The sequence below is a fragment of the Corvus kubaryi genome, unplaced genomic scaffold (genome assembly GCF_017639235.1).
Source record: "Corvus kubaryi isolate FWS band 111438036 unplaced genomic scaffold, C.kubaryi_AGA036_p1.0 37397, whole genome shotgun sequence".
NCBI classification, from domain to species: domain Eukaryota; kingdom Metazoa; phylum Chordata; class Aves; order Passeriformes; family Corvidae; genus Corvus; species Corvus kubaryi.
The window spans coordinates 10,975,011-11,001,857 of NW_024581136.1; the positions used below are offsets into that span (position 1 = coordinate 10,975,011).

The 26,847-nt window shown below is 42.6% G+C and overlaps 1 protein-coding gene across 7 annotated transcripts in view; it reads right to left on the minus strand.

Annotated features, from left to right (window-relative positions):
- Positions 1 to 26,847, minus strand: part of LOC121671299 (LIM domain containing preferred translocation partner in lipoma) — a 333,806-nt gene that overhangs the window by 44,675 nt on the left and 262,284 nt on the right. For all 7 annotated transcript variants that reach the window (XM_042042722.1, XM_042042721.1, XM_042042717.1 and 4 more), the window contains one exon: positions 13,232 to 13,401. In XM_042042722.1, the coding sequence (XP_041898656.1) occupies positions 13,232 to 13,401 (170 nt within the window). The remainder of the gene's footprint in view (positions 1 to 13,231; positions 13,402 to 26,847) is intronic.

Sequence of the window (26,847 nt, forward strand, 5' to 3'; positions counted from 1 at the left end):
CAAATCAGATTCAGCTCCTATTAATTTCAAAGAAAACATTCAAATTGGGATCAGTGGGAGCAGGCCCATAACTGAGACTAATTTGTTTTATAGGATCCAGTCCCATATCTAAGCTAGAGTGACCCTAACCCATGGCTCAAACAGCACTCAGCCTTGCAATTTAATTAGCTACTTATTCTAAAATGCAAAGGTTGCCATTTAGCAAAGTTTGAAAATGCAAAAGGTACCCTTTAGTACAGTATAAGTGCATAAGTGTACTGCCTGCTCCCAAAATTAAAATAGCAGTTGTGAGCAAAAGGCTCTGCCCACTCAACAGCAAAGTGTGCTACTGATAATTGCAGACTGATTTGGACAAACCTGAGGGGAAGTCCGTGAGAGGAAGAAATACCTTTCCCAGGCAAATACCAAACCATTGCAGACTGAATTCAGGCTTCCAGATTCTTCCTGTGCAAGTCTGTGTGTATGTACAGGTATACATTAGCCATGGAGGGCTGTACAGAAACTCTATTACCCAGCTGGGCACAGTTGTTTTTAGGAGCCAGAAGTCATCTGGGAGAGGGGAGGTCAAGAGGAACCCCACAGTGTAACACAAGCTTTCATACTTTGCCCAAAGAAAACAACAAAAAAACCCCAGCCCCAAGCCCTAAACCACTGTTCCCTCACCAAAGAAAAAATTAGTTGCTATTGGTGAAACCTCTTCACACATTTTTCAACAATCCATTCTGATTTTCTTTAAAACCAGTGAAGTTTACTTATGTATCTCAAATGTGGAAGAGTCCCATGGCGAAACCATCAATGGTTATTGGAGACATAACACTTTCTAAAGTGACTAAAGAATGACTTACTACTAAGAGTTTAAGTCTCATTGTCCAGAGTGGGTTAGCAAACCAAAAGCAGCCAATTCCTCAGTCATTTATGTGCTTTTGAAAGAGTTTCTCCAGGTCTTGATGATATTTTCTCTCTCACACTTTGCCTCCCTTCCCCAGACCAAGAAAATCTGCAATTAATATAAACCAAGAATAGATATTTTGTAAAATATGTCACCTTAAACAAAATAAAAATCTGATAGACTAAAATCCAGCTGCAGGTATGGATGCCAGTGCTTTACCAGCTAGCTAGTTCAGCAAAAGGGCTGCTCTATAAATAATCTAGTGAATGTTAGACATCTTTAAAGCTAAAATGAACTGCTAGAATACCCTTAGCTCAGATTGAGGAGAGCAAATCAATGTGTCCTCCTTACTAAGAAAAGGCTCAGACATTAAGCAAATCCTCTCTTGAACTGGGAGTGCTGCACTTTCAACAAAAAATCCAAACTGACCTCTACAATCTCAACATCCTGGAAGAGTAAAAGCAAATTCACTGTACATTATTCCTGGAAAGAGAGAGATCAGATTTCAAAAATTGCTTCCACCACAACAATCTAACACATGATGATAGACAGTACAGATGTGCAGGTCTGTGGTGGGATGTGGACAATACAGACAAGGGAGCAAAGTTCTCCCTATGCCCTCCTGAGAAGGAAAGATGGAAATGACAAACACCTTGTGTGGACTTATGCACGCATTTATTTTAAAGACAGAAAGGATTAAATACATCTACATAAAGGAAAGAAAGTGTTTAAACAACAATAAAAAAAAGATTTAGTGGCATTAATAAAGAATTCCCTTAAACCAGCATGTCACCATTAAAGTAATTAATAGGGCATGCAAGACATTTCAGCAGAAAGTGAGCAGTGCTTGCATTAGAGCCTTTTAAGTTTTCACATGACCTCAAGACAGACTACGGCATTCCTGTGCAAAAGTACCCTCTAAAAAAGAGATGGGGGCATTCAAGTCTGTAAAAGAGTGATTTTAAAATTTAAATGATATGGTCTAAGTCTAAAATGCAAAGGTTAAGGGAATATTAGAAGGGCAATAATTCTATCTGATTAAACTTTTATCCAAAGTGACAATAAAATGTTCAAAATGAATTAAGGATTTTATTAACAGATGCAGAGGCTCTATAAAAGAGCTTGAAATCTAAGTACCAGAGAGGAGAGGTTTAGGGTTTTTTTGTCTGGATGGAGGTGATATTGCAATAAAACTTTAATCTTATTGCCATGCCACAGTGAAAGTAAAACTGTCAGAGGTAATAGAGCAAATCAGGACTGCTTTCTTTCCCTGCTCTGCATTGCAAGGGCCTCTTTCCAGAATATAAGAATATGCACGTTCTATGTATGGCATTGCCCCTATAAGTGACAGACACATGTGGACAGGTTATGGGCTGATGATTCACCTGGGCTTCTGCTGGTTGCAGCAGTCCCAAGGTGGTAAGTACAGGCAAATTATATGGACCATTTCAAATGAGTACTGAGTAAAAATTGGTGCTATGCCACCAGGGACCATTCAGAACACCTCAGCCTTTCCAAAACGGAATTCACTATTTCAGGACAGCTTCAGACATTTCACTTGTTTATTAGTACCTGTATGTAGTAAGATGATAACACCAGTTTCTGAGCCCTTGAACAAAGGCATTTCACTACTTTAGAATGATCAAGTTTAAGTCAGCCATAAACCTGCGGAATAGGATAAAAAACAAGACTTTTGTGAAAATTATTACTAAGTACTAGATATGATTTAGAGCACAGCTCAGCTCTAGCAGGGCATTTAGCAGCCATGATTTTGGCCATCGCTAATTTTTTCCTCTGTTTTGCTGCTGCTAAATTCTGGCAACTTGGTTGCCTTGGTGATGGCTGCAGCGCCTGTGGCAGATGCGCTGGAAGACATCTTGCAAAGTGGTTTGGCTTTTCCAGGAACTCTTGAGCCTTTTGCATGTTGGCAGGAATGCTGTGATGGCCACCTGTGCCTATTCCACCACCCTCCGACCCGCCAGTGTCAGCACTGGGCACAGCCTGGCCCCCAGCCAGCCCCTGTCACACCCTCCACGGGAGGACTCAGGGCTCAACCTCTCTCAGCCCCCAGAGAGCCCCATCGTGCTGCAGCTGGCCCCATTCCTTGCTGAAGAGCCCAAAAGGCACCTTCAGGCATGCCCACACCCTTCTTTGGCCCTGCAGCACACACGAGAAAAGCACAGCTCCTCAGAGGAGCAACCGACTGCAAATTGCCAGGGAGACTAGGATGTCAAACAAATATTTTTCTTTTCACAACAGAACATAAATATTTGGCAGCACATTTAATTTAAAAAGTCTAGAAGTTACTCAAAGAGATTGGCGAACGTTGCTATGATGTTCATTTGCTTCCTAAAATATGACCAGTCACAGATGGCTTGCTGTAGGAAATATTAAATAAATTTTTTAAAGTGTTGTCTGGCTTGAACACAGATTGCATTTACACAGATACCTTTGTTGGTGGAATGCCAAGATGGTGTATTGGTTCAAACACGACCTTAAACAAAAAACTACCTTGTCAGGAGCTAATGGAATATTCATACTTAAAATCTCAATCCTTGATAACATCTGAGAATTAATTTACATTTCAACACTGTTATTTTTCCTCCTCTTGCTGTATTTCCCTTCACAAACAAGGGAAAATATCTGCGTTTGGTCAGTAGCAACTTTTAGGTTTTGGGCACAAAAAACCATTACTTTGGAAAAAAAACCCACATTAAATCATTGAAGCAGTTTGAAAAAACACCTACATAAAGAACATTAAGTGACGTGAGAATCTGGAAGGCCACTCAGTGTTAAAGAGTCAAACAGCAAGGATGCAAATACAATGAGCTGCAGCCTTAAACTATCACACATTAGTAGATTGACTTCAGCAAGAAAATAAAAATCAAAACAATACAAAGACTTTTTTCAATGCCCAGCATCTGCAGGAGCACGTTCTTACAGTGACTAAAGACTATCATATCTGTGCTTTATAACCTCAGACCAAAGAGGTCACAAAGATTCTTGGTTTATTTCTTTCCCCCTCCATAAAGCTCCATTTTCAATAAGAACAAAAGCCTTTGGAAACATGGACATGTAGAATAAAAACTGCCACCAGTTTCTAACTGCCAGTACTTACTGCACCGCCTTAGAGAGCTGCATGGTAAGTCTGCTTTGAGAGCTACGGCATCAGGAAAACCTACATGTTTCTTCTGTGTCAAATGTTTGTCAGGAAACAGCAGCCATGGAAAAGCAGGGACAACACTGAACAGATCTCATCACTCATTTTAAGCAATCCAGATGCCCCACCAGTTCCATGCTCACCCATGTGCGTGGTGCCATCCCTGCCTAACCCACACAGAGATGGGCACACACCGCGGGACCGCCGGTCTCACTGACCACATCAACCTCTCTGCTCCTGGGAAGGCTGCTACCTACCAGTGCACAATAATCTCTTGTCCCCAGCAAATGCCACAGCATCAGAGTTGAGCTATAATCAGGTTTTCCTTCTGCCCAAAATACCCCAGTGGATGATTTATCTCTTCTGTCAATATTGTACTTGGCCCACAGCATTGTAATCAACGCAGATGAGATGAAACAACAGTCTTACAATTTGCTTTGTCCCTACGTGAATACAAAACACTCTCCATACTCTTAGTATCAATAAACTTTTTCTCCTGTCACCATTCCCCTTTGTTGCACTTTCCCTATACTGGCATGATTTTGTTTTTTTCTAACCAGAAATCTCCCAAGCCCACTGGGGTTTCTGTGTGCGTGATGGCAAGTTAAACAGTTTCCTCCAAACAAACATTGCATGCCGGCAAATCGTGTCCCGGAGTGAAGAGTAGAGGCAGACACTAGAGGGAGGATCGACTCACAGACTGAGCTTTTGCCAGAGCAAATTCCTTGGAGTGTGGCTTCACCAAAGAGACGGCTCAAGTGGCATGCTGCAAGAGCCTGCTGGACTCCCTGGCACTCAGGCTTGCAAATCACTGTCTGGACTGAAGGAAGAGGGAATCTAGAATTGAGAGTGAGCAAGACAAGACTTTGCTCTCTGAAAGGCCACTCACGGGAAACCATACCTGCTAAATCCAAACAGACCCATTCCAGGACAGATTCGGCTCTGTTACCCACAGGTACTGCAGTATGCTTTACCAGCAGCTCTGCACAGGAGCACTGGTAAAAATAACCAATACTTAATGGTTTGTTTACTTCAGTCAGTTCTGATTTTTTTATGTCTGGACATTGCAGCGCTTTGACATCACTGCATTAGAAAGGACAGAGCTCCATAATACACAGACCTGATGGAAACACAGACCTAAAGTACAGGCCCAATTTCAAATAAATCATAGCCTTTCCAGAATAATTGTCTTCAGCAGTTCAAACTGACAAATAACTATGCAAGTTTACAAGCAAGCAGTAGGACTACATGGAAAGGAACACAGTCATGGTACCTCCCACCTTCCTGGGTTTTCCAATAGCCCTCACTCAGCTTTCAGATGTTTGTTGATATTCATGTCCAGTCTCCAAACAGCAGTGCTTGGAAGAGGAGAAGAAAAGAAAGCTAACTCCTTCACCTGAAGATCTTTGCAGGCTGAACTGCAACTAGGTAGAAAATTAGGACATGGAAAACCTGAGCTGTACAGTGCAGGATGTCTTTGTGGTCCTGGATAGATCACGCAAGCTTAGAACCGGAAAAAGCAGGGCTAGAAAACATTCCTGGCTCTGCCCATGTCTAGATCTCAGCTATTCTTAAGAGATGTTTGTCCCATGTGTCCCTGAAGGCTTCCAGCAATGGAGCTCCATGATCTAAACAAACTCCATTTAAACTGACTGGGGTCAGATCTCCACCTGCAATATGGAGGCAATGCTGCTGCCTTTTCCATAGACTTGCTGTGTACCAAGAAGGTTTATGGAGGCAGAGACTTTGATTCACTGACACACCACAATGAGAGTTTATTACAGTGGGATCTCCAGATGCCGCTTGGGCAGCAAAGGGTGAAACAGCAAGTAGTTCACTGAGGAGGTGGTGGAGTACAGTTGAAAGAAAAGAGATGAATGCTCTATAAACACCGGATGTAACTTGCCAGTACCCATCTACACTTGACTGCAAATGAGGAAGATTCTACAAAGATGTCATTCTTTCCTTATAAGCCGTTTCTGCTAACTTACAAAGGCAGTAAGCTTTGGGATATGTTCTATAGGGAAAGCTCAACACAGAACTAAAAGCCATTGCTAAATGACTTTGCCATCCCCTCTACTGTAGTATGATCCATAAGTGGATCTATAGCCAGGAGCCATAAAATCCCATTAGTCCTGCAGAAAGGGAGACTATTTTCTTCCAAAGAATATACAGTTGGTCAGTGGAATTCACCCCATGAGGCAAGAAATTCACTGAATGGTAGCAGCTGGTCCTTCACAGTATCATCTTTTCAGTCACTAAGAACTCTCCATTTCCCATGGTACAGTTTTTCTGGATTGTACATGTCAAATCAATGCTTAGTCCATATAATCAAAATACAAAAAATGCCTCTAATTATAAAAACACAAGTCAGAGACAAGACTACAATTTATGTTGTTATGGCTGCCAACACACACAGGAGGAAAGATCTGGATTCTAGCAAGCCATCACAAACGTCTCACACAAGCCCAGGTGTGGAGGAGGAGTCATCACCTAACATGGACACATTTTTAAACAGGGGCCATGAAAAGGAATGAAAAGTGATCCATACCTAACAAAACTTTGCACCACCAGGACTTCAGTGAATAGTTAATCAGCACTTCATGCCCAATCTTCCAACACAGATGTATCTACTAAAATGCTGTCCAGCATTATGATACTTTTCCAAAAATATCCCCCTCATGACACTGTTCTCACTGTAGCATCAAGTTGCTTTACCTCCACAATCCATAGCTGGTCTTCCTCTAAAGCAACACTCTAGTCAGCTTTCTGGAAAGTCAATTACACCAAGGTATATTGGTCTCAGAATCCATCACCAAGGTGAGCCCAGTGCAATTCTTGGCAGGGCTCACTCTCATGTCTTCCAAGAACACTATGAATTTTGCCTCTTACAGGCTTGGTTTGCAGACTTCTTGTCCTGTCCTTGTTGGACAGCAAGATGAATTGGCCCTGTCTTCTTTAATATGAGCCTCTGAGTCTCCACAGAGGAGTTCCTGTAAAGAATTACCTCATCATCTCATGGTACACTTTCTCCCCTTTCTTTATAATTCCAGTTTAGAAAGGAGGTTATTGACCTCTGCTGACTCCTCCACCCCTGCAAAGGCACCTTTTCCCCTGCCTCGTGACAAAATAAAAGGCATGACCCATCCCCCTGTAACTGCTGGTAGGCCACTGAAAAAACAGACGCAGTCTTCCAGAGGGTCAGCTAAGTTCAGCTGTCCCAGTTCTGACAGAAGCTGCTTCATCGACATATTCTCTCACACACAATTTTTCATCTCCTAGACTCGGACTCCTGGAAGCTCAAGGTGCAGCTTATGCAATAGCATCCCATCCTCCTCTATCTATGCCCTGACTGCACAAGAACATTTACCACTCAAAGTAGTAGAGTTGAGCTTATGGTCGCCACTCCTCCTCCACCTTCCATCTCTATTTTTTATATCAGCTGTTGCTGGGTGTTATCAATAGAAAGGGCTGTTACACTCTTAAGGGATTTACTAATTTTTCACTTTTACAAATGATCAGTTTACCAGACATAACAGATTTCCCTTGCCATGATTTTTTTTCCCAAGGAATTACCAACCAGGTGCAGACTAGCAAAATTAACAATGCAATAATCAATAAGAACAAAACACACCTGTGAGCGAGCCAAAACTCTGGACCTGTTTTGTGGCTGCTACGCCCATTGACCACTTCTGTTGAGGGTAAGAAATACCCTGGGCTGAGCCTGCTGCTGCCTGGCACAGCCCAGCTCCATCTCTGTGCTATGGGAGCTGAGCCTTAATGCTTTTCGATCCATGGGTCACAGGTTCAGCTCCCTGCTGCCGATGACTCACACAGGAGCACCGAACTAAAACTAGCAACACCAGCTTTTTTCTAGGAGAGGATTGAAGAGCAGCATTGATCTCAATGAAATATTTCGAGGGCAGAAAAATTCCACCACGCAAAGAGTGCGTGACTTCTCTTTAGTTTATTTTATATTTTTGTTCCAGTTGTCATTTTGAATTCAAACTCTTTGGAAAGCAGGCATAATAGTCTTAATGATCCCATTGAGCAGTTTAAATTCAAATTGTGGAGCACTTGCAATACCATGCTGGCAGCACTTTCCATAAATTACTCTCAAATTCAATACATTGCTTGACAAAAACAAGAATAAAGGGCTTTTTACTTTAAAAAGAAGAAAACTTGTATCATAAAAAAAAAATCTTTAAATTATAGTTTCTCTTTTCTGGTCCAATTTAAATTGTTACATAGTTGCTAAATTAGTGCTGTAATCCCTGCTTACAAATTGCAGAATTATTTTTAAAAATAGATGTAGTTTTACTGCAGGGAACAACCTTACACTTTAAACCCTATGTACTGCAGGAAGCTGCTCTTGCACAGCTTTCAACCAACCACACTCACGTGCACACACAGTGGGGTTTACAATACCAGTCCCATTGAAGCCAATAGCAATCTCACCAGAGATTTCAATGAGCACAAATTGAGTTAACACTGACATTTTAGAATGATTAGCAAATTTAAGCTTTCCCAAGATGCTCCATGGCACCAGTGGCTCTAGTTTACCATTTCTTAAAACATTAGCATTTCTTTTGTGTTCTGTTCCTGTGTTTCTGTTGTTTTCCTATTGAACTACAGCCACTGATAGGCCAGGAAGTTAGAAGATTGTAAGAGAAAAAAACCCCTCTAAGAAATACTTTTTTCTGCTCACAAAACAAGTAATGGGGGGGTTAGCGGGGGGAGGGGGAAGGGGAAGGGAGGAAAAAAAAGATGGAGCACTATGATCCCAAGTTTAAAGCTGGGGAACAGCAATAATCAGGGCATGACTTCTATGCGTAATTCTTCCTCCTTCAAGCACTTCCACAGCTTTAGTACTATGGAAAGATGAACTTCACCTGCAAAAAATCCTTGTAAGTGATCTTTGGGGATGGGTTTAAGACCAGGTCCTTAATATCTCACAGTGCTCAGCAGAAACAGGAAACCTTGATCCCTGGGTCTCCACAGGGCGCTGCAGAGCACAACCACCAACTCCCCTGCTCTAGCTTGACAGACATGACAGTTTCTTTCTTTTCCTTCAATCATTTACCATTTCTAGCCCACCACTTCTCTTTCATCTGACCCTGGCTATTTCTGCTTTCCTGTACCCTTCCCAGTCCCGCCATGGTCCTCTCCTCAGGCGGGTCACATTAACTTGGACACAACAGAAGAAACCCTCAGAGGCCAGAAGCATCTGCAAGATGCTTTCTGCATTAATTGCAGGAGCTCAGCCCTTCCCAGCCCTCACCTGAGAGTGTACATCTCCAGCTGCCAACCACCAGACTGCCAGCAGAGGGGATAAAGAATGGAGGAAAATTTCCACGTCCTGGAGAAAGTTATCTGGAGATCAAAGAACACCCCATTCACAAAACAGCAGCATCACTCTTGCCAGACTGGTGTGTCTGGTTAACCTTGTGTTCAGTCCTTATGATAACATGGTATTTGGACAGCAGACAACTGGCACTGCTCGAACATCTTGCTCTTCAGTCTTTATAACAACAGTTCCACTGATATTACTCTAAGCCTTTTCCCTGCTCTAAGTCCAGTGCTAAAATCTCTTCAACTACTTAGAGGAAGCAAACCAAATGCTCTTTTGTCAGTAATTTGCCCTGTAAGGGAGGGGAAAAATATCCTGATAACATAGTGCAGACACAGCATTCATCACGTGCACAGCAGTGCACTGCTTACACTGGAAACCGTATCATGGCATTTCAGATGTTAACTTGACTGTCATAATGACTGGGAAACATCTGTCTCCTATTAACACTTTAGTTTTTACAGTTGCTTTTAGTTCAGCAGAAGTCTCTTAATGGAGAAGACTGGTACTCTTTTAGAAATAATATCAATAATGAAAGAATCCTTGGATGCAGAGCAAAACCAGCAAACACATTGGCAACAGAACTCGCTGCACTCAGAAAATGTAACAGGAAATGGTACTGATGGGCTTTTGGGTGGGAGGATTTTTGTGTGAAAGAAATTAACTCTGGTACTCAAATTCCCATTAAGAAAAATATTTCTTTTCAAACAGGTGATCAATTTCCTTAGATGTTAATTCAGACTTCTGGGGAATTTCATCTTAACTGGATCACTGATAAATAAAACCAGAAACAAAAACAACAAAGAAAACCCCTTCTGCAGGCTATTTAGGCTTGGTACTGACTAACCAGTAATTAAATACAGCTCTTGACAGTAATCTTAATTATGGCTTCACTACACCACAACTAAGAAGAGTCACACAACAAACTGAGAAGATTAGCCAATTCTAATTGTTGAAAAAATTTGTTTTTGTTTTTGTGCATAGTTTTAATGTGCATAAGGCCACAAGTCACACCAGTGAATTATTAAAAAATAATCAAAGACTTCAAGAATTTATATATCACAGCTAGGCAAGTGTTAATTTATTTTTTTTTATATAAATGAAGCATCTATGGCTGGCATAACAGGTCGAGAGTTTTCAACTTGGCAAAATAGGGATGTGTGGTAGAAATCAGTGTGAATTAGGTAAACCAGGAAACAAGTTTCACTGAATTACTCACACTTACAACAGCTGAGAACCCTGTTTTCTCAGCTAGCCATTGCCATGAATTAGCTATGCAGTCTTGGGCCAGTCACACCTGCTGCACATTCCAGGGGAATTCAGATCCAGACGAATTTGAGTCAAGGTACTTCCGTCCTATTCCTACAGATCTAGGGTTCCTAGTATCCAAGCTATTTTCTGATATAGGGACTTTGGGAAACACCTCCGCCCCCTCCCCCCCCCCCCCCCAAAAAAAAAAAGAACCACCCCAAAACCAACCAATCAACAAGAAACAGAAAAAAACCCAAAACCAAACAAAAATAATCAGAGGCCACATTTCAGCAAGATCCTTATGGCTAGACAGGCTAGGTTTTAAGCAGGTCATTAACTCTCAGAGTTCAGTATAACTGCATCACACATCTAAAGGCATCTAAAGACAAAAGCAGTCAGACTGTGCCTCATCAATTTAAGGGTCTCATTCATCTGCAAAGAACAACTTGCAAGCCTAGCTCAAAACCTCAGTGTACTTAGGCATTCATTATCCTACTGAAACCAATGCAGGCTTCATTCCACTGAAAAATCAATGAGATATATGCTCTAGGAGAGAAATTCCTCAGGCCTAAAGCCAGTGGCACGGCAAAAGCCTAGATCCCTTGTAGATCTGGCTTTCAACACAGCAGAGTCCTGAGCTTTCTGAGAGGCACTGAGACATAGGCTCCCAACATTTGTTTCTTCCACATTTAAGAGTTTAATGTGTGCTTGGGTTTTTGTTTTTTTCTTTACTTCATCAGACTGCCAGATTCCTGCTTCCCATTTTCCACTCACAGTACCAGCTGTCCAACTACACATATGTAGCCCCATCAGCATTGCCATCCTTTCCCCTGCATGTACAGCAGCAGATGGATCCAGACATGTTTTGGGTTAACGCCATAACCATGTTTTTGTGGACTGCACGGATAAACATTTAAAGGCCCCTTCTGGTTATATAAAAGGAAGCTATTAAACGTTTACTCTTTCCTCTGTACTCAGAGCTGCAAAGCCGTATCACAGAACATACAAACGCAGATGCAACCAGGCAATTATCGTTCCTTTATCCCTTAAATAGATAGAAGATAAATTTGAAAGAAAATGAGGAACAGAATCCTTCTCCCTTTCCTTTTTTATCCTTTTATCTCCCAATGTAGGAAGTTTACTGAACCTTTGCCAACAATTCACTCAGGCTAATGAAGTGTATAAGTAATGGGATTAAATAATCTTAAACCATTCCTACAGTGGCTAATGCAGATGTTTTCCCAAACTAAAGCAGATGAGTGGTATAGAATGCGTGTTTGATTTAAAAAAGAAGAAAAGAAAGTATCAATCTGCAAGCAGATGAAGTCAATTCCAGTCTGAAGTCAATGAAATGTTTAATTCCAGTTACATAAAGTTGCTCCAATTATATTATGAATGCACCTTCCTAAAGTCTTCAGTGCTTTGCACGTGGTTAAACTTGCCACAAAATGAACCTTAAATTTTTTATGGCGCAATCATTTTAGTGCAAACAAAAATAGAAATTATTTAAAAGGTACATATTCCACCAATAGAAGGTTTAGCTTTTAAAAGCAAATTAACAAGGCCCATCTATCACTGCCATTGTAAATAAGACACAATCCTCCCTTTTTATATTCAGTATTTCAGTAACAATCTCACTGTGAAGGCTCTGTAGAAATAAAAAGAACAATGAGATACTGGTGGCATTTCAGAAATATTATCGTATTATTGCTCTAATTATCACTGGAATGCCAGAAATGTCAAGAAAAACATCAATTTTTACTTTCGGAAGTGTAAATCCAATTCTGGAAGGGTCTCAGGTCCAGTGTTTGTACAAACTCAAGAGAAAGATCTGTCAGTGCTTTAAGAACACTCCAGTGCTTTTCTTACTTTAAGTTACAAGGACAATCCTAATATACTGGATGCTAAGGTCAGACCAAGGTAAGGCCTCAGGCACATGATGGGATGTTTCTTTAATTTGCATCTGTGCAACTGGTTCCAGCTACTGTTATGGGAGCCTCTTAAAATGTGCAGCTCCTCAGAGCAACCATTAATTGTTTGCTTTAAGACCTTGTTGGAAGCACGTAATTTTACAGTAACATAAACTTCAAAAGATATCTAATCCAAAGACCCTTAGTTTCTTAGTTTCTTTCTTAGAAAGTCTTCCATTAAGCAAGGCAAAAGTCTTGATTTTAGAAGTTTCAGTGCTTTCTTGCATCCCACCTCCTTAATCTTAGTGGGCACCACAGTCTGTAACCATTTTGGTATCAGGTTTCTCAACACAGAAAGCTGACAACCACACGACTGCTAGAAAATGACTGCATAGTCTCCTTCTTACAGAGATGAAACAATCACAAAACCCAGCTCTTTCTCCTGCTGTGTCCACTTCATTTCAGAGTCAGGTCAGACCAGGAAATGGAATTCACCCACTACACTCAAAAGACCAGAGTTCTTCTGAAGCCCATGAAAAAACTTGGTGCTGATGGTACTGCCACAGGGTTGTCGGATTTTTAACTGTAAGGCAACCCCACAGCAATGAAAGAAATAAATGTTTCCAATGTCTGTGCATTAAAATCAGGGCACAAAGAGAACGGGTACTTACAATGTAGCAGGGTTCACAGTAAGCTTTCTTCTCCACAGCGTAGAAAGGCTGTCCCCTCAGCTTGTTGTTGCACATTATGCAGGTGAAACACTCCACGTGGAAGACTTGGTCCATGGCTGTGCAACCAGTGCCTTCTCCAACAACATTCTCCCCGCAGCGGGCACAGCGTCCTGTCACCAGAGGGAAATGACAGGAGTCAAAGCAAGACCCTTGTTTCAGCTGCTGAGGAGGTCCCTCCACTCACCCATGGCTACAGATCAGGTGAGGGGGACACAGCAGCTCAGTCCACAGAAAAACAGTTTGTGCCACTGCTGGCAAAGATCCAGCGCCACTGGAAGGCACTCTGGTGCTGGTCCATATGAAAAGATCTAGAAAGGACTGAAACTGGCTCCCAAGACAGCACTCATGTCAGTTGTGCTGCTGCAAGCCAGCAATCATTGTAAGGATCCTTAGCTCCAGATACAAACCACTCAGCTATCATCTAACCCAGGTATATAGTCATCCTCAGCTCCTCAGTTAGATAGGATAAACCTCTGCCTTAAGCCTTGCTTCAACATGAAAAGATTTTGTGGTAGGAAGCCTCATAAAGCTGACTGGTGGCAGCACAATTTAAAGAGAAGTTTTTGCTTGTACAGCTTAAACCAATTCTCTCAATGGAGCCAATTACTTTTTTTCCCATTCAAAGATTAATACAGATTAACACACCGTGACTATTTAAAGCACAGAAACTATTCCTAAAGAAACTGATGTGTGGATACTTTATTCTTAACATCCTTCAAGAAAGTGTATCAGAAACTGCTGGTAAAGACTCAAAGTACAGACAAACCTTAAGAGCTGTCTGTTTCTGAACAAGGTCCTTAATGTCACATACAAATACATAACAAGAAGTCTGCAGACACACACAGGTACAAAAGGCTTGCTGCCTTGCTCAAATTGTTGCTAAAGATGTTATGTGGCAGATAGATTTAAAGTGAAGACAAGATTTTCTCAGATCAGCGGAAAAACATTTTCCTAGGCAAGACTGTGGTGCAGAGATAATGGAAGAGGTGTGTGGAAGGCACACTTTCGCCATTTTTCTCTGCCATTGGAGTTCTAGAAAATGGAGATAGCCCATGAAGGTCTGATGTCCTTACACAACAATCAATGTTGAAAATGGAAGGCATTAAGGACGATGTCATCCACTCTACACAAGAGAACCCCACCAAAGGTAATAGAACAACTCTGATCTGGGACATTGCCCCACTCAAAATGGTACTCCAGTATAAAAATAACTTCTGGGCCTTGCAGCCTTGGGGCCCTGCACTTCTTGAAGGCTTCATGGGTGGAGTGGTGTGGTTAGTGAGGGTGGGAAGGGAAACAAAAGCTCAGGTACAAGCAGGAAGGCAGACTGAGTTCAATATAGAATTTTTCATTAAGGCATATAGAAACAATATGTACCTGATAACAATTACATAATCCAGCAACGACACAATGTTCTCTCACACCATGGTCTGTGTTTATTGGCCTTTTCATGCAAATACTGCACAACTTCCTACAGGGGCTTAGACCTTTCCTGTCATCCCAAGAGCAGGACTGCTGCCCTTCACTGTGCACTGTCATAGTCCTCACACTCATGACTTCTTTCTCCGCCTGTCCCAGACTCCAACAAGCTACATTCAGGGAAAAAAGTATGTAAGCTACTTTTGAATCCCTCAGGATGTGGCAGGATGATATATATACACATTTGAGATATATTAAGAAAGTTTGGAAAAGAACCCAGATCATTACAATTTGCTTCAATGGCATAACCGTAGTTGGCTTTCTACGGGACAGACAGTTTCTCACTCCAACAGCTCCCAGCCTGAGCAATGTGGAGGGAGAAGTCACCAGATGAATCCAGACAAGTCTGGAAGTCCCCCAAATGGAATTAATAATGCTGCATTTAAACTTTACTTTCCTTAGCATTTGTTATTAGGGTTTTGATTGTCACTGTTGGGCTTTAATCACTCCACTGTAACACTTCTAGAGAGGACTCCTTTTTTATGAGCAGAAAAAGAATTCAGGTTTCCCAGCATGGTAGTGAGGCTACAGAGCACAGGAGAAGAATGGAAAAAACCATGAGGGCTAAGAAGAAAAAAAACCCAAATCCACTGGAGGGAACCACAGGAGCAAGCACCGCAGTGGGAAGGAGGCAGAAGACACCTCCTGTGTACCATGGGAGAGCCCTGCTCAGCCCTGAGTGTGGACAGCACAGAGTTGCTCCAGGGCCTTCTCCAAACATCTTGTGTAGCTGGGCTGTAATACGAAGAGACGTCTGGGGAGCAGTTAATATCTCTCTATATAAAACATGAAATTGAAAGCCATTAGTGTATTACTTTACACAGTGTTTTTCCAGAGGGAATATTCTGCTGAAGAATTTATTTTCCCTAGTGTGCCATTCTGTGATCATCCGGTATTATTTTTATGAGGCATTTGGACATGGAATAATGTAGTGTCTATGCAAACACTTCTCAGCTTTCTTTGTTAACATCTGAGCAGAACATGTGGGAATCTTTTCTTCCCCTCCTCCTCTTCTCACATTCATAATTTAGCCAGCTCTTGTGTGCTTCAGCATTTATCTTCCACTTTGACCAAGGCATCTCTCCATTTGCTGAAGAAGCTGTCTACATGGAGACCATACTTCTGTCTGTACTTGTGCCAGGAGACCTGTGTCTGTTTCTAACTCAAATAATCTCTGACAAGTCACTCGGTGCCTTTGTACCTCTGTTCCCTCTTTGAGCAAAGGGCATAAAGACATCTTCTCTGCCTCCCAAAGGTGCCCTGAGGCTACATTCCTCCATAGCTCTGAGGTATTCCCCAACTACACTGCTGGTGGTCAGATACAAACCAAAGAGTAGCACAGCACAAGTCTTGGCCAACTTCTCCCCTTTAAGTTGGTTTCCTGAGGCTTTCCTTCCTCTTTCTGGGTTTTTCCACAGAAGATTCCCACTGAGGCAGTGACAGACTTAACCTGTCTACATTTATGAGAAGCCCAGTTTCTGCTATTAAGTACACAGACAGAAATACTTCTATAAACTTTCACACAGGAAAGCTTAAAGAAAGCTTCCTTTTTTATAAGTTTATATACAAATTATAACACGGTGGCCTTGAGCAAACCATGTTTTTCATGAGACATGGCCACTCCACTGAGAATCAAAACACAAGCTCTGTGCCTAGCAACTGACTCACTCACCCAAAAGGTAAAAGCAAATAAGCCAAAATATTCAAATTTGGGAGCTTACAGTTGGGTGGCTGGATCCACCTAAAGGCATGTGGGCAAATACACAATCGATCTGGTTTGCAGAGATGTGACCAACTGGAGACTGCACCTTCTGCAGACCTTGGTGCAATCTGGGAACTCACAAGACTTCTGCAAAAGCCCGTCTCTTCTCCCAACTCCGGCAACTCGCTCAAATGTAGCTGGAAATGGCTATTAGTTTCAAGTGTTGGTGAGGGAGGAACTGACAAGCAGACAGGCACATGCACACAGGCACTGCGATTGCACAAGCTTCATTTCCGTAGAAAACCAGAAAAACCCCACTAAAAACAATGTATCTATCATTATGTCTGATAAAAACAAAACAAAGGCCTGCTTTTCCTGTGTGCCAGTTACCAACAGCGAAGGTATTTGTGGTTGGGCTCACCACAATTAAGTGCCCACACATGTTCCCTATTTTAATATTTTCACACTGGCTCAAATAACCCAGTCCGTTGTGTGCAGAACACCCATGAGTGAACACAGAACAAGTTGCACTGCTTATTGGGAAAGAAGTAGCAAAGGCAAAGTTTGCAAAACTCAAGAACAAACAGATTGCACAAAAAAGATTACACAAATAATCTAAGAGAAAAATAGCAGGCAGCGTATTACAGTAGAAACACAGAACAACGTGACCCATTTGCTTCCCACAGAGACAAACAGCATTTAAAAGGCAGCTTAAAGACAAAGGACAAAATTAGCTCTAAACTGCATGAAGATGAAACTATGTCATTTCAACATTCTTCTTTTGCCCCTTCAGCCCTTTTTAGATCCTTTTTCAAGATCATTTCAGCAAAACTAGAAGGAGATATGTTGGCAGCAAGCCTGGGAGACCGGAGTCCTCTATTTTTGCGTGGAAGAGGCTCATAACCTCGGCCGTGCTGTGACCTTCCTTCAGCCCAGCCCAGCTGCCACATGTTGGTCTTACCTTGGGGAGACATACAGAAGTGCCCACAGAGGCTTCCCTGCTGAAAATGCCATCATTAGTGAGTGAATCACATGGAAACGCTTCAGCAGCTGAAAGGATACATCAGCTACTATACTCCTTTCTGAAACCTCCTCACTTACTGTCTTCTGTTATGTAAAAAATATGAAATATTGTGAATCTGAAGGAAGAGGGGGAAGGGAGGAGCTCATAATCCACATGATGATATGTTCTAACTTTTTGTTATCTCATTACTGTTATCACATGGTTTTTGCCTATACCACCACAGATCCTGGCTGCTCCGATTATGGAACAGATCCATTCTGCTGGGTATTGGAGAAACACAGAATTCAAAGAAGGGCCCAACTGCAGGAGTTTACAACCTAATACAAGCAATAACCACAGGGTAGTGATAGGAAATAGAAGGAAACAATCAGACAAAACCAGTCAGCAAGGGAAGCTGTGGTGTCAGCACTCTACATGTTTTACTGTTGATGAGGAGTCTGTAGACAGCACAGCAAAGGAAAAGGTGAAGGAAGAATTTGAAAGAGGACCCAGAGGGAGTTTAAAGGAAGTTTAATGGAATGCTTCTGAGGAAAGGACAAAGATAACACAAAAGAGAATGTAAGTGCTTGAAGATTGAACATAGACGCCTTCAGATGGGAAGGATGAGTTGGTATGTCACTAGAGAATACTAGCGGAGAAAGGGCGGGAATAGGTCATTACAGGTCATGCAGGTAAAGACATGAAGCTTCTGTTTGATATGAGGCAGAAATGAAACCAGAGGAGAGATGTTTAGGAGTTGGATTTGATGATCCTTGTAGGCCTTTCCAACTCAGGATATTCTATGACTCTACAACTAAGAGGCAGGAATGATCTGGCCTAAGTTACAAGCCAGAGAGTTATTTCTGCAGCTAGTTGAGCCTGAACAGAGAGAAATTGCATTTTTTGAAAAGCTTGTTGCAGAGATTCAAGGTCACTGGAGCTTGGATGCAGGTTTTAACTGTGAAGATGAATAGGAAAGGCCATACTCTGAGCTGTTACTCAGTAAGATTCTTAAGATTTGGCCAGAAACTGGGCCTGATCTGGCGATAAGGAATTAGGCATGGGGTATCCAACCTTATCTGGGACACACGTCAGTTTTAAGCGTCAGATTGGGAACGTGTGAGCCAATGGAACAAATGTCCACCACTGAAGATGGATGATGGAGTAGGTATATATCATACTAATGCTTATGGCATAATATTCTGATAGCAATCACACTCGAGCCAAAGACAAAGGCAATGTAACTCCAAGCAGCTGGCTTGAGATGCTCCTGTTTGCACATCCAGGGACTTCAGAAACCTTTTCTAGGCTACAGCATTATTTTTCTGTCATACCTACTTAGACACTAAGGCATTGGCAGCACCACTGTGATGTACAGTGCCTAACAGAGACAATTCAGGCAGTAACTACAGATGCCAAGAGCAGAGAAACAGAAAGAAAATGTGCAAACCTCTCCACTAAAGGCTTAAATTCATGAATTCAAAGCATGCATTCTATGTAGAGAAGAGATAGGGGATAATTTTCTGATAAAAGCATCAAAGTAGGGAGGTTCTGCATTTGCTGAAATGTGGGGAAAAAGCGTTGATATTTCAAAAAGCTCTGCATGATGGAAAAAACTGTTTCCCACCTAACTGTACTGTGGGAATACACCACAAGGTCATATCCTCGGTGCCTATCAATTACACAGTTTCCCTTGATCACCTAAGTGTATTCCCCAGTTCTCACTGCAGCCCTGATACACAATGCAAGAAAGAACTAAAAAAATACAGCATGCTGCCTTTTCAAAACTGTACCAAGAACATTTTTAGAATACATAAATACATTGAACAAAATATCTCACTGAAAGTTCCCCTGGCAGCCTCAAGACACCCAGTATTTCCGCTGCGTTATTTTTCTAATCATCTCTGTTTAGAGTTCGCCAGCGAATGCATTTTAGAGATTCATGACACATTCTGCTTTTGGATGGCTTTGAATCAGCTGGCAGTAAATGTGGAAAAATCATTATTCCTAATGAAGAAATATTGATGACAGAACAGCATTTCGAGGACAACGTTGACCATAAGTCAACAATGTAACAAGACTTCCCCCTCTCTCCCTCCTCTTTCCTAGTGACTTTTATCCAAGGGTTTTCAAGCATTTTCCAAGTACATGGGATTCCTCAGGACACCTATGTCAGACAGGCACAATTACTCCACTTTAAAGGGATACAAGAGCACAAATTTATTATTATGATAACAGTGTAACAGCAGACCTTAACTTAGTACACTCTAATCAAGTTAAGTCTCAATGTTCTCAATGTGCAACTCAGAAGCACCCAAGAGATCCTGGGTTCTTTGATTCATCCAAAGGCAATAAAAGAGGGATCTCTGACCCACAAGGGAAGGTTTATTCCCTTCCTACAGTGAATGGGAGGTGTTTGTCTAACTGATTATGCTAGACAAAGATGTGTTGATCATATTTGTCCCAGACTAATTCTGACATTTTGGCACTTGGGGCACTGCAATAATGGTACAAAGGGAAACCCAAACGCATTTTGTGCATTTTGTAGAAAATGGTATTATCTAGCTCATCTTACCCTTGACTTCTTACCTACCGTTCTCTTGCTTTTGAACTCAAGACTTTTCACTGAGTGCAAAGCCCTTGGCAATGGTTTATTGTGCCAGGATCCAAGCTTGAAGTATCACCATTTGACAGTAGCAGGCTGTATGCATCAGCTGTCTTACACAGCCTTTGGACACAAGACAGATCAATCTTAATTCCCTCTTCTTCAGCAGACGTCAGAAAACACAATCTTTCACAGTAAACACAGCTTCATGCTGCAATGTGTGCCTGAAACACTTCATAAATTAAATCCAAGGCCATGATTTAATTACTGTGTCCTGGTTATTCTGCTTTAACCGTGTTGCACTTATACTCCAGATGTACAGGTCCCTGCAGTGACCTACTTGTCATTTGTACTGTACAGCACTGTGCAGTAGCTGCACTCTCGTGTTGCTTGCATCTCTTTCCTCTGACCACAACACAACTTCATACTCTCACTTTGCTTGGCTGTAAAAACCTGACACATTCTCAGTATGCCCCGGAGGTCCCATTCCACACCACAGACCAAACACACTGCAACTGTGCAGGCTCACTCTGCCAACACTTTACCTTTTCAAACATTTCTTCATGGTGCTTATCACAAGATTACTGTCCCAGCTGACCTCTGGCCCTCACAGTGAACCTTTCCAACACCCCAGGGAAGGTAGAGGACTGTTAGGACACCCAACATGCAGGCAGGGAACTTGAGACCCACACAGGTTAAATAACTCTCCAAGGGTCACACAAGAAGTTTCTGATGGAGCCAGGAACTGAAACCGTATCTTCTCAATCACGGTCTGGTTTCTTTAACCACAAGACCATTTCTGAAAAGGCCTGATGGTGAGAAGGGCTTGTGGCATCAAACTCAGTTTCAGAGGAAGCTTCCAGCACCCATCTTGCTGAAATCCCCTCCCCAGGAGGAGGAATGTGCTCCTTGTGTGGACCATGGCATCACTCTCTGGCAGCCTGGCTGAGCCACATAGCAACTGAGCACACGGAGTTCTGTGCCTCTGCTACTGTCCTCTGTTTAATGACAGAGAAAGAAAGGTCTCTGATTCCTTCAGCATCTGTGTGGTGGTGATCCTTTACACATCTACATCACCTTTTCCTCAACATCCTGGGACACAAGACAATTTGTTTCTGTTGTAAAGCAATTACAATTAGAGGTACCTCCCCAAATTATTGCAGCCACAATGCATCAGTACCACAATGCATCAGTACCACAACATGGAGAGGATCGCCCCCTGATTTTCCCACAAAACTATAAAAATTCAGGTTGAACAGGATCTTGAGAAGACATGGAGACTATCTTACTGCTTCGAAGGCAGCATCAACTCTCTCTACTGTATTCTTGACAGATACTTGTTTAATCTGCTCTTAAAAACCTCCAGCAACTGAGATTTCACCAACCACTCAGACAAAAAATCTCAGTGAGCAGCTAACCATAGCACTAGTGAGCCTTTCCGCCATCCAGCCACAATGCCCCTCGCAGCAAGCCAAGCCAATGCCTCTTTACTCTGTTCATGATGGACATAAAGAAAACAGATAGGCTCGGGTGGGCCTACACCAATTGTACAGGATCGAAAGGAAGATGCCCCCCCTCGCAGGCAAGCGTGTCCCTGAGCCCCACACATCGATGAGGTACCAGTCCCCAAGGTGGATGATGTGCAGTGAGCGTGCCAGCCCAGTGGGGGTCAGTGATGCTCTACAATATTTAAGGTCCCAGACACCTTTTTTGCAGCATGCATCGCCTTTTTTTTTTTTTCTGTTGTTGTTGTTACATTGTGTCAACTTTTTGGCACGTGTTTTACCATGTGCAAACGGCTTGAAATAGAGCCCCGCTAACATCTGGAGATTAAAAAAAAAAAAAAAAGAAAAAGAGGGTGAAAAGAAGAGCGGGAGAGAGGAAACATTCCTCCCTTTGCTAAACCATCAAGGAAATGCAAGGCAGAGAGTAAAATGTACTCTATTTCCTTTAGAAATGTTTCCTTTAATGCCGATGAAAGCTGCCAGGTGACAGAGACTACGGTTGTATATCCACTGAGGAGCCGGGCTCGGGAAGCAGAGGAACGAGCTGTTAGCGCAGCTTTGCCAGGACGGGGGTGTCCCTGGCAGCCACAGCAATTCCTCCTCCAGCCCCTGTCTCGGCCGGGCTCTCCAACGCGGCAAAGGCGGTGCCGTGTCCCAGGGTGTGTGCTGGGCACTCCCTGCTACCTGCTTCCCCTCCCTACTGCTCCCAGCCTGGGCTGAACTAGGCACGGGTATGGTAAAGAAAAGTAGCTTTAAGCTGCAAGTGTAGAGTTGGATTGAAAGAAGTAACAGTTCATAATTATTCGTTTTAATTAAAAACGGGTTCGTGTTCGGGGGCAAGACTTTCAAAGCACCGATTTGCACAAAAAACCCCAGCCAAGAAATACTTAACCAAGGAGTGCAATCATTTCATTTGGTAAAAAAAAAAAAATTTAAAAAATCATACTTTTACAGAAGTCCCTCACATTCCTGTGCCATTACTCCTCTCCTTCAGAGCAAACTGATTGCATACAGTAAGTTAAAAAAGCAAGAGACATAGAAACCACTTTTTTCTTTTCTTTCAAAATAAAAATTGGGCAAAATTCATAAAGGCTGTAAGAAAGTGGGCCTTTCCCATGCTTTCAAAAGCTGAGAAACCTCTTATTTTATTGTATTTTATTTTCATAGGAAAGTGAGAGTTTCTAAACCAAAAATGACTCTTCTCCTTGGAACACATCACTAATGTTGAAATCTTATTTTTTAGTGAAATGTTACCAATACCTGGCATCCAGGGAACAACCTCAGCAGCTCTCTGCTAAAGCCCTGGAGAAGGTGAGGCTACCAGCCAAATCCTAGTGGGGCTGACAAGAAACCTCTCTGCAGGCAACTTATCCCAAATTCTGTGAGAATTTACCCCTCCTAGGAAGGACCTTAGCAAGGGAAACAGTTGCTGGCTGAGCAGTAGACCAGACAAATTTTGGCAGTTTTGGTGATCCCAACTGCAACAACTACTGAGCCACTCCCTTTGCACTCGCAGTTGCAAAGCCATGTTGCTCGATAAACCCTGGACAGTGAAAACACCAAATATATGATGGCACACAAGGTGAGCAGCCATGCTTGTATGAATCTCCTGCAGGGAAAGGAAGGCAGGATACCAGGCAGAAATCACTCCTCCTCCCACCCTCATCAGGGGCCACGAGCAGAGGGACATTTCCTGAGCCATCCCCTGGCCCACTAGGCTTGTTCTGCAATGCACCAAATTTCAGGATCCTCTTTTGGAAAGCCACGAAAAATACCTTGTCATTACTGGGGGTGCCAGTGGCAGCAGCCCCAGGCAGCAGCTGTGTGGGGCAGCTCTGCCCAGCACATCTGGGTCCCCTGGCAGATGTCTCTCTGAGCATGCTGTCCCAGCCTGCCCCCCTCCCCGACTCAGGAGATCAGCCTTGCTGGTAGAGCAGTGCAGGGTGATTTCAGGGGCTGCTCAACCTGGCCCTGTCCATAAGCAGTGGCTGTAACACAGAGCAGAGATGTAGGCCAGATGAGCTGCTCTCCTCAGAGGCTTGGTGCTCGCTGTGCACCAAGTGGGTTCACGCAGCTTCTCCCAGCCACTCCTCCAGCTGGGGAGGACCAGCGACTGGCTGTCCACAGGCTCATGCTGCTGCTCAGTGCAAGCACACCTTAAACATAGATCAAATTCTCCTGAGCTTTCAGCTTTCTTACAGAGCTGAACCAAGAGTGCAGTCAGAAGGGACTCACACTGATATAGACAGCAGTCTTTATGTCTAGGCCAAAAATTGAGTTATCTTTTATCACATTCCCAAAGGACTGTGGTTGGGTTTGCCACTTCCAGCATGAAAGAAGGCTCAAGGAGCTCAAGCAGTGGGGCACAGCTCTGGGATGTTAGGTGCAGGACAAACACAGAGCAAACAATGTCCCTTTTCAAAAAGAGTTTAATCTCCAACTGGGTCCATGTTGCACAAGGGCACTTCAAACCACTTCTGCCCCCCTGCCCAGCCAATCCATTTCATAAGCCCAGGACAGGCACCATCAGTGTGTTGAGCAGACTCAAGTCCAGCCAAAAATCACATCCACGGCTGGGCATGAATGACACAATTCACTCTTCCATAGCCTGACTGTGCTCCAGCTGGTATTTGGCAGCTTTTCTCTGCCTCACTGGGAAGGCAATAGCATGAACTGATTTTTACCAAAGGCTCTGTTCAGTGGTGAAGATGAAATTGCCTGAGTAATGGCAAAGTTTTGAGACAGAGATGCTTCCTGTACTATTGGCTCTGGCCTACCAACCTGGAATGCCTCCTGCATGCCTGCCTGGGGAAAAACATCTGACAAACCCCAAAAAACAGGGAGGGAACTTATCTTCCCACTGCCAAAAGTGAAAAAAAAGAACAAAAAAGTGAGGAAAGGCTGGATCTGACAAAGAGTAGTGTCCTGAACAAATGGCAGCTCTCACAGGCCCAACAACGTTAAGGCCTGAGGTTTTCAAAGGTGCCTGGCTGCAGTAGAAGATGTCACACCAATTTTCAACCAGCACCTCATTTATTAAAGGTCTTTTGAAAACCCTGCCTTTCACAATCCGGCACCAGCCCAAAGCTTCCTTGCTGTTTTGAAACACGCGCTGTCTGTGTGTTGACAGCAGCCCTGCCATAAATCACATCCCTCAGCCACTGGAAACCACCTCACCTGTAGGCTGAGCATCCACTGTTCCTTGCAATGAATTCCATCACTCCAAATTTCTCAGTACCTGGAATCAACTAATGCTAGTTTTTTTCCTCATTAAAGCAACCTACTGGACAGAGGTTTCCTTCTTCACCCCAAAATCTGAGACCTTTCCAACCAGGTACAAGGAAGGTCCAGTATTTGTTTACTCTCTTGGACAAGAAACAGGAACTTTACAACCTGGGATGAAGAAGCACTCTGATTCTACAGGGGACATTCAATGTTTGCTCCTATTCAGAATAACCACATATGTCATAACCTTAAAATGTGACATTGGTATTGACAGCAAAAGTCCTTTTAAAATGTCATTTGATGTTGGTGACACAGTATTTATTAGACGGATGTAATTAAGCAATAACTACAATTCTGCTCCTCCTTTGGGTCATGGGACCTGCTTTTACTGGCCAGGGTAGATGGAAAGTAATTTCAAACATAACCTCCCAGTGGCACATGCTTCATCTGGAGTCCATGATGGAGCACTATAATCAAGTATCCACAGATCATTACTCTCACCTGATTGCCACGTTCTCAGAGCTTGCTGCATAAGGATATCAAAGTTTTCTTGCTTGGCCTCCATTACAGGTGAATTAGTGCAAAATATGAGATACTGATTTATAACAATTATTATTTTATTTAAAGAAAGTATGTGGAAATCCATCTGCACAATTGAATGTGTCACTCTCACACATCCTACAGCTTTTGATTCAAAATTAGCAAGGCTTAAAAAATAGTAAGTTAAAAAAAACACCATAAAGCCAAGCTCTTTAGTGGAACTAAGTCTGATCTGTTTGAGGTGGTGGTCTAGGGCCTGTTGACTAACAGTAGGAGACACGAGAATTGTGAGTACTGATCCATATTTATCATGATTAAAGAGTGTCCTGACATGTCACCTTAAATCCTTATGAGGAGGCTCTGATGTTGACCAGCATCTACAAAGGCATGCTCAAAATACTACTCATCACACTTCTCAGATGGAAGGTTCTTCCTGAATTGGCTTCCATGCTAAGGGCACCAATCCCTGTCTCCTGAATTATTCATACAATTCATGACTTGAAAATTTTGTGCCAATGGAAACTGAAACCCCAAAAGCTTTCCATTCTTATGACAGAGCTGAACCAATTGGAAAAGACTGATTCAATATCCAGAGCTCATGATGAGTTCTGCCAGTCCAATGTCCTTGAGCGGGCATTAGAAAAGGCCATCAGCAGCAGAGATTGTAAGTGTTTGCCAAAAACTTGGTGTTGGAAAATGTCCTGAACATGCCATACCAATGACAGCAACTCTGTATGAGTGAAGCTGGCAAATCATTGTGCTCTGAACTTTCATGGTGCTCTTAACTGGTTTCCTACATTCATGGGAGTTCACTGTGAAAACAGTAAGGGTATCCAATCCTCATTAAGCTCTTTGATGTGACAGTAGGGAAAACTGATGGACTTGTTTACATGTGATAATGGAATAATTTGAAATCCACTAGACCTCCAAATTTAGATCTGACGTACACATAGGGACAGTTTATACCAAGCCTGATTCTAGCTGATGTAAATTTAGTCAACTTCTTTTGAATTTTATGATCAACACCAGAAAGCCAACACTGGTTTAAGTCAGTTGGTTTCTACTTGCACATAAAATGATGCAGCCTTATTATGTTGACAAAGTCAGATGTGATAGGTAGGTCAGGGAGGCTGTTATTCACACCCCAGCATAGGAAAAAGTGTGGGAGACTTTTGTCCCAGTGAAAAGCTACAACTTACAAAAACCTTCAGAACTGCAGAAACGTGAGACTCAATGCAACCTTTTGAGACTTCAAACGTTTTGGAAATTGCTTTCATAGTTTTCCATTGTTCTAAACATCCCCTCTGCAGCCTCTGCACAGACGAGGACCTACAAAACAAAATGCATTATGTAGCCTGTGGGAAGTCTACAACCATGTTGTAGACCAGATGATTCCAGAAGAGTTCGAGATAAGCTTCAGATCCACGTCCAAACATTAGAACACCTGCAAAACAGTCTGAATTCCAGTATTGCTTCATGAGAAAGTCAAAGGAACCT